This window comes from Andrographis paniculata, unplaced genomic scaffold (assembly GCF_009805555.1).
Source record: "Andrographis paniculata isolate CXL003 unplaced genomic scaffold, ASM980555v1 Contig57END, whole genome shotgun sequence".
Taxonomy (NCBI): domain Eukaryota; kingdom Viridiplantae; phylum Streptophyta; class Magnoliopsida; order Lamiales; family Acanthaceae; genus Andrographis; species Andrographis paniculata.
Window position 1 is genome coordinate 4,761,101 of NW_026137592.1, and position 8,738 is coordinate 4,769,838.

At 39.1% G+C, this 8,738-nt stretch overlaps 1 protein-coding gene across 1 annotated transcript; it reads right to left on the reverse strand.

The window, feature by feature from the left end:
* Positions 1 to 5,112: 5,112 nt before the first annotated feature.
* LOC127257437 (probable L-type lectin-domain containing receptor kinase S.5) lies at positions 5,113 to 8,437 on the reverse strand. Its single transcript, XM_051283860.1, has 2 exons — positions 7,077 to 8,437; positions 5,113 to 6,263 (listed from the first exon to the last, which is right to left on the reverse strand). The coding sequence occupies exons 1-2, from the start codon at positions 8,341 to 8,343 to the stop codon at positions 5,446 to 5,448; spliced, it is 2,085 nt and encodes a 694-aa protein (XP_051139817.1). The 5' UTR covers positions 8,344 to 8,437; the 3' UTR covers positions 5,113 to 5,445.
* Between the last annotated feature and the right edge of the window lie 301 nt (positions 8,438 to 8,738).

Below are 8,738 nucleotides of genomic sequence, written 5' to 3' on the forward strand. Positions count from 1 at the left end.
AAGTATCTATTTTTCCTTCTTTTAACTTGTGACGTGGCCGTCCAAGCTCAGAAAAATGATTATTGAAGATGGATGTGCTAGACATTACAATTCTTTTTTATCCGACTTAAAGGTCATCCAACCGAGTCATCCCGATGCCAGAATCATAAGAGTCGGGACTTTAAGATTAAGACAAAAAATAATTATGAAAGAATTTCAAAGTTACCTTATTATATATTACATTTTATTATAAGTTTCTATATAGTATAATTTCATATCTGGAACTCTCTTTATTATTTGTTTCTTTATAGTTAGACTTACCTTTTGGTTTGTTTTTTTTTTTAATTATTTGTTCATTTTTATTTTTCTCAAGGATCTCTACATAAGGTCCTTGCCTATCATTGCAATAGAGTAGAGTGAATCTTGAATAAAATTTCTTTATTGTTCCCTCTCATATTTGTCTAGTGTTAGGATGTGATTTTCTTCTACTTAGATATGTCAAATCGGGTCCTTGGAGTGATTCCATCAGTTCGTGGCTTTCAATCCTTTGCAGTAGGATTTAACCTATTGTTTGTGTGGTTTGATTTCAGGTCAAAGGCTTATTCTTGTGGTTGGTTATCATCCATATTAATTCATATTCTTTGCACTATCCATTCCTCTTTATCCTCTATTCTTTCAAATCGGGTCTTTGGAGTGATTTCATCGGTTCGTGGCTTCCAATCCTTTGCAATAGGATTTAGCCTATTGTTTGTGTTTTAGCCTATAGTTTGATTTCAGGTCCGATAATTATTCTCGTGGTTGGTTATCATCCATATTAATTCACATTCTCTATACTATCCTTTCTTCTTTATTCTCTCTTCTTTCCAATCGGGTCGTTGGAGTGATTCTATCGGTTCGTGACTTCTAATCCTTTGCAGTGGGATTTAGCCTATTGTTTGTGTTTTAACTATGGTTTTGATTTCAGATCCGAGACTTATTCTCTTGGTTGGTTATCATCCATGTTAATTCACATTCTTTGCACTATCATTTTGTCTTTATTCTCCATTCTTTCAACTATATTATGAACCATTGGTTCTTTATCGAACTTTGTGGCTAAAGAAATTATTATAGCCATAATTATACGCGGTCGAGCCCTGTCAACTTGGTTGGGGTTTGGTGGGATATAAAATTTTTTCAAGAAATGATACCAATGAAAGTCAATCGAAGTTTAGAAATTTTTTGAGTTTTTTAAAATTCGTTTTTTAGAATCGTTCATTCAGTAGAAATCGAATCAAATTCTGAAAGATTTTCAGTTGATTGTTGTATTTTTAGTTGTTTTTTTTTGGTTTTGAGTAGAGTTTTTTTTTTTTTTTTTTTTGAGAACATTTCTTATAAGACAAAATTCGCTTAGATTATTTTAAGTTATTTTTGATATTGTATTTAATTTTGAATAATTCTTATTTTAATTGTATTTTTAGCTCCGGAAGGAGATGTGGGTGACCTTCAACTACCATGAGTGGGTGTGAATATCTACTATAGAGGTCAAATATTCTAAACTTTTTTTCATAAGTATGTTGGTGGGTATATGAAAATGTTTGAAGGCTTTTGACAACGTTACAGTTCTATGTTGCTAGTTTTGAATTTAAAAGACAATAAAAAAATTCGTTCTTACTTTTTATGGTCATTTTTAAAGTGTATTAGATGATGTAAATGTTGCTAAATATTTGGAAGAAGATAATGAGATTAGAGGTTGATCAACATATAAGTTTTTTCATAGGGGAATGTTTGGTAGAAGTTAGTGATGAACTATTGTCTGATGAAATAGTAACTATGATGTTGAGCGACAATTTCGGTGATGACAAATTATTATTTTCAGAATATGCTGACTCAATAGATGAGATAGAGAATCATATGGATAGTTGTGATGAGGTAGGTGATGTTAGTTTAACTGTAGATGGTCAAAAGGGACTTTTGAATGTACTTGATGATGAAGCATATATACATTATTTTAATATAGATATTGGTAAGAATCTTTCAGAGGAGGACGAGAGGGGGGGGGGGGAGAATGAAATACCACATTGTAAATAGAGTGTTGTACCTACTTGGGATGAATTGAATGTCAGTGACAATGATGTGAATGAACTAGATGTGATGGACAATGACCAAAAAATGAGGGATTTGCTTGAATTCCTGAACGGGCTGGCCTCAACAAATTTACCACTTTCCATGAGGCTGACTTTTTCCATCCGAAGTTGAGATTGAGATGTGTTTTGATAATAGAAAGGAGTTCAAAGATGTTGTTAACTTATATGCAATAGTAACTAAAAAACCTGTTAGGTTTTCGAAGACAGACAAAGAAAGATGCTATACAATTTGTATAGATGAAAACTATAAATTAATGATTATGCTTGTGTGAGAGTGATCAACAATTTACTCTATTTCACAATGAGCACAATTATGAAAAGAAGTTCAACATGATCAATATAAAGATTAAGTGGTTGAGTAAAAAGTATAGTACACTCCTGAAATATGAAAACATTTTGTATTGATGTGATGAATTAGTTGAAGGTCAGTATTTCTAAGGGCATGAGTTACAGGGGCGAGGAAAAAGGTATTGTAGGACTTGGAAGGTGATATTATTTTTTAATATAGTCGTTTATAAGATTATGCACATGCGCTTAGGGAAGCTAATGTTTGTTCCATGGTGTCATTTGGTTGTGAAAGGAATAGGGAGATTTCATCTTCGATATGATGTATTTTTGTTTTGATGCATTGAAAAGAGGGTTCAAAGATTGGATGTAGGCCTTCGATTGGTGTGGATGGCTTTCACGCGAGGAGTTTGTATGGATGAGTCATTCTCAGGTGTTGAGGTTAATCCCAACAACTGTATATTCCCAATAGCATATGCAGTAGTTTCCAACGAGACAATATAAACTTGAACGTGGTTATTGGCAATCCTTAAGAGGGATTTGGATATAGAAACAACCATGAGGTGTGTTTCATATCTAACAAGCATAAGAGGCTTATAAATGCATTGGTGATTTTATTTTCAGGAATAGAATATAGGAGTTGTGTCCAAAACTTACATAATAACTTCATGACTATGGGATTTGAGAGTTTGGCTTTGGGGAATGGGTCATAGAAAGTTGCGAAGGAAACAATAAGGAGTGAATCCAAGACAACAAAGTTGGAACTGAAGTAAATTGATGAGTAGGGTTTTGAATGGCTAGGAAATTGGGTAGCAACTGAGTGGAGCATGTCCATTTCCAGTGTTTTCCGAATGTGACTTTCTCGTGAACAACTTATGTTAAAGTTTCAACATATGCATTAGTGATGTTAAGGATAAACATATTCTGAGCATACTGGAATCACTTCGGGAGTATTTGATGCAGAGGCTTCAAAAGAATAGGAATCTGACTTGGAGGCAGTGGACTAATAAGGCCATATGTCCAAGAATCATAAAAGTATCGTCTAAGAATTGAGGAAGGATAGACGATTATATTCCATTGAAATATGATGACACACTATCATATTTCTTGTTTCAACAGTAGCAAACATTGTGTTGACTTGTCTGCAAGAAATTGAATATGTAGGAGATGACAATTAATTGGAATCACCTACCACCATGCGATTTCAACTATCAACAACCAATGTGAGGATGCAATAAATTATATTGAACAAGTTTACTCTATTGAATCCAAGTATAGAGCTTTCGCTGACACTGTTGCTGAGATTTTGTGGCTTTATTGGTTAATGGCTGATCTAGATATGCCTCAATCCTTTGGTAATTATGTTCATTTGAACAATTAGAGTACTATGAAGATTTCGAGCAATGATGTATTTTATGAGTGCACAAAGCACATAAAAATTGATTGTCATCTTATCCATCATCATTTTGTTTATAACACCGTCTTACTATCTCCCGCTACTTCCGACGATTAGACTATAGACAGCTTCACCAAACTCCACATTTCTTGCCCTTTTTAGTTACTCTTGAGCAAACTCAAGCTGCTTTTCACAGTTTGAGGCAGAGTCTTAGTCTATTTATGTATTCTTTTTGCTCCATTTAAATTTGAGGGAATATTAATAAATATATATTTTATGTATATAGTCTGGCCTAAGGCCTTCATGTATATAAACTAATGTAATCCTAATTCTTAATTGAGAAAATTAGTTTACTTTATCTTTTTAATACGCTGAGGAGTTGGTTAGACAAGGGGCGATAATTTCCCTCCAAACAAAAATGAGTTTTTTTCCATTGATATGATAGGTAAAAAATGTTAGACTTAGAAGCACGGAGAAATAACAAAGAATTGAATTCTTAGATGCGGTTGTTCTAATAAGCCAATATTTTGGCACCTAGCTATGTTGCAGGCCAGTGATATATGTTTTGTTGGTTCTGTAATATCTAATTCATTTAGTCAAGTGGTCATTACATGGCGAAGTAGACACACCTAAAGATAAGCTTAATCATTCGGATATATACATATATACTGGATTTGTTATCTATTTTTGTTACACAACAACGGCCATACATTATTAAGTTGATTGGCCTAAACTACTTGGTACTATATATATAGGGCACTAACCACTATATAGATAATATATGTTGTATTAATGTGTAATATACACTCCATTCGTCCGGCTTTAGGGGTCTCATTTATCTTTTGCGTTATTGTACTTAATATTAAAAATATATTTATATTTGTATAATTTGTTGCACAAATGTCATTATAATAGTATTATAAGATACTAATAACAGTATATTTGTCATTTTTTTTTAATTTGTAATACGTTTTCATACAATAATTAATATTCAAATATCAGTACCCAAAAAATAAATGGAACTCTTAGAGCTGGATAAAAATAATATTATATTATCATATGCAGTTGGATATATATATTATATTTTTTTAATTAAATATGCTAACGGAGTTAAATCACTTGCTCCGTCAAATAATATACTCATTTCCGTTCTTTAACAATCTATCCATTTTTTTTTTATTTTGGTCAATCCCATAACGAAATATCAATTTCTTTTTTTAATAATTGTACTGTTTACGTAACATTACAAATACTCTTCTAATTTATAATATATTAGACAGATGTCATTGCTTTTATACGATACAATACGTAATTAATAAACTAACAAACATATAAATTTCTATTTCCCACAAGAAATGAAATGAAAATAAACTCTGAAAGAAATCCATCGCCCAAATATCATCTATACCGTTGTATTCACAGAACATCCACAGGAGACCGGAAATCTTTTGATATCCTCTCCAACCAACAAACAAATAACGAACAAACAAAATAAACCACCGTACAGACAGACACACACACTTCACTATACTCATTCTTCATCTTTCACCAAAGAAGTCAATTCAAAAAACACAACGTATCATCCTTTGGCATATATATATATATATATATAGTGAGAGAAAGAAGAGAAGAGAAGAGAAGAGAAGAGAGAGAGAATTACTCCTACACCATGGACATGGAGTCATCGGTAGTGTTCCCGGTGAGGTAGAGCGGGCTCCACACCGACCCAAAATGCGACGTCGTCGTATTGCTATTCCCTGTCGTCTCCAAGTCGACGGGCCCCCCAATCGCCGGCCAGACGAAGGCCGGCTTGAAGGGCGGCACCACCGGAACTGCTACAGTCCCCGATATCATCTGAAGAATCGCCTGAGTCCGCGGCCTCTCGCTGGCTGCCGGGTGGGAGCACGCCAGCCCCAGCAGGAGCAACCGCTCGGCTTCCTCGGGGACATAGTCGCCGTCGCCCAACCTCTTGTCGACGGCCTCGAGCAGGCGGCCGTCGCGGCGGAGGTACCAAACCCAGTCGACGAGAAATTGGAAGCCGGCGATGCGCGCGCCGGGGCGCTGGCCGCAGACGAGCTCGAGGAGGACGGCCCCGAAGGCGTAGATGTCGGATTGCTGGGTGGCTTTGCCGGTGTGGAAGCACTCGGGGGCGATGTAGCCGAGGGTGCCGAGGACGCCGTCGGCCTCGGCGTAGGAGGTCTTCTCGTTGTCGAGGGCGCGGGCGAGGCCGAAGTCGCCGAGGCGGGCGTTGAAGTTGGAGTCGAGCATGATGTTGCTGGCTTTGAGGTCGCGGTGGACGACGCGCTGCTCGAACTCGTTGTGGAGGTAGTGGAGGGCGGCCGCCACGCCGCTGATGATCTGGTGGCGGATGCTCCACCGGAGCGGCGGCGTCTCCGCCCCCACGAATAGGTGCTTGTCGAGGCTCCCGTTTGGCATGTACTCGTACACCAGCAGCAGCTTCCCGTTCTTGTGGCACCATCCTGTCGTTTAATTAGTCAATTCATTCATTCGTCTATTTAATTTCATTGATTGGAGGAGTAATAATTGAAATGTAAAACACATGATGATGGACTTTTCTAACGGAGTCAGCAAGTCAACCAAGCCTAAGCCTAAGCCTAGATTCGGAAAAATCCAGGTAATTAAAGAAGGTTATTTGGTTAGTCAAAGCTCTGACTTGCGCGGGGGGCCGTACCGTGCGTGGGAGTGGGACACATACTAACGACGTTTCGTACGTTGTCCCCAAGCCTCTTAGTTGAATTTATTCATTGGCCATGACCAACGAATTTTTAGACATTCTTCTTCAACCTTACCCTACTCTTAACAGACAAACATAACTCATTCCGATCCAAAAAAAAAAAAGAAAAACAAACATAAATTATGTCTTGAAGGCCATCAAAATGAAAATTGTTTATTTTTTAATATTTGATTGATCTAAAAAATTGAAAATAAAAAGATAAATAATTTTTCATTATTTAATTTCATTTCTCTATCAAGACAATTGTATATTAATTCAGTATAATTATTTTTAAAATTATATTGTTTTAATTTTATAAAACATCATATTTAATTTGTCATTCAAATATTTATATTTTTATTAATTTTTGATCGATCTATCAAAATAACTATAATTTTTCTTTTATATTTTTAATTAAATTATCTGTTTTAGCGAGTAAGATTTTAATTCTCTAGTGCAATTTTACTTTTTACTTGTCTACAATTCCATTCTTGGTCCCAAAGAAGTTAAATTAATCGCCAAATTTCAACAAAATGATGAAGTGAATTGAATGACTGACCGAGGAGTTTAACGAGATGCTTGTGACGGAGGCGGTTGATAATGGTGAGCTCGGCCAAGAAGTCGTCCTGTCCCTTGATGCTCTCCCGGGAGAAGCACTTCACGGCGATCTCCATATTCTCCTTCACCAACCTTCCCCGGTATACGACGCCGTATCCGCCTTGCCCTAATTTGTGCTCCTCGTCGAAGCTGTTCGTCCCTTTCTTCAAATCCCTAAATTCGAACTCCCGCGGCGTCCCCGGCAGGCTCTTCAGAGCCTGGATCATGCTCGGGTTCGACTGCGCCACGCGCCGCCGGTGCACGTAGTACGCCACCGCCGCCGCCGCCATCACCACCACCACCAGTAAAGGAATTCCGGCGCTGAGCAACACCGTCAGCCATTTCGACTTCTCCTCCCCGAAATGGTGAACGGTCAGATTCCACCGGAGAATGCAGTTCAGCTGCATCGTGTCTCCGGTCGCGGCGGAGAATCCGAAATAGGAGTACTGGCTCACCGTACCGATTAGGTTTAGCTCCTCCGAGAGAATTGGGGATTCCGGTTTCGGCGGCGTCGGGCCCTCCTTAGTCGCCTGCTCCGCGATGTACACGTCCAGAGCCTTGCCGGCGCCGTCGTAGTCGACCCAGACGTTGTAGAACCGGGCGCCGATCGGCGCTAGGGTTATCCGGTGGGGCGCGAGCGGCGCGGTTTTGACGGATCTGACGCCGTTGATGTCGATTCCGATGTGGTTGTCATCCGGATCGAAGGGGCTCTGCTTGAAGGTGTCGAGCTCGACGGCCACCAGGCGGTTGGAGGGGTCGCCGTCGGTGGAGGAGTTCGTCAGGCCGAGGAACTGGCCGGAGCTGTTCGCCGGGAGTTCGAGGTCCGGCGCGATGACGAACGCCAGGCCCTCGCCGGCGGTTTCGTTTTTCGGCCTGTAGATGTTGACGAGAAATGAGGTGTTGAAGGACGCTATGAGGCGAGCTCCGCCGCCCGCCGCCGTGGCGTTGCCGGATCCAATGGCGGCACCCTCCCAGAGCTTGAACCGTTGCTTGAGGAGAACGCGGCCGGAGTTGTTGTAGAGATTGATTAAATCGCCGTTGATTGAATCGGGGGTGATTTGGAGGGCGTCGTTGCTGATAGTCGCCGGCCGTTCTACCTCGAAAATGTCGTAGTGCGTCTCGTTGAAAGGCCCGTATTCTTGCCGGAACGTCTCCGGCTTCGCGGCGGCGGAACAGGCAAGAAAAGATACGGCGACGGCGATGGCGGCGGCGGCGACGAGTTTAGCCATTTCATGTATTCAACTAAGGCTGAAATGGGCTGGCAGAGACAAGAAGAGGCCCTGAAATATAAAACTAAAAATAATAATGAATTGAAAAGCCTGAATTTATTTATTTCATAAAGAGAAAGAGTTGCCTGCGCCACGTCATCCTATCGTGCAATTGCCGGGAAGTTGCAGTCTACACTGAAATTTCTTGGAACTGTCTTTCTAATTTGTTATTATTATTAATATCATTATTTTTATTAATCTTGTATGACAAATTCGAAAATGGTCTAAGATAGGTGCAAGCAGACATTTTGACCATAATTTTGTAGAATTTGAAGACCAACTAGCATATATAGTTTTATTTCAAAACATTTTCGTACATTATGTCACATCATACACAAGAAAACATACATATATAT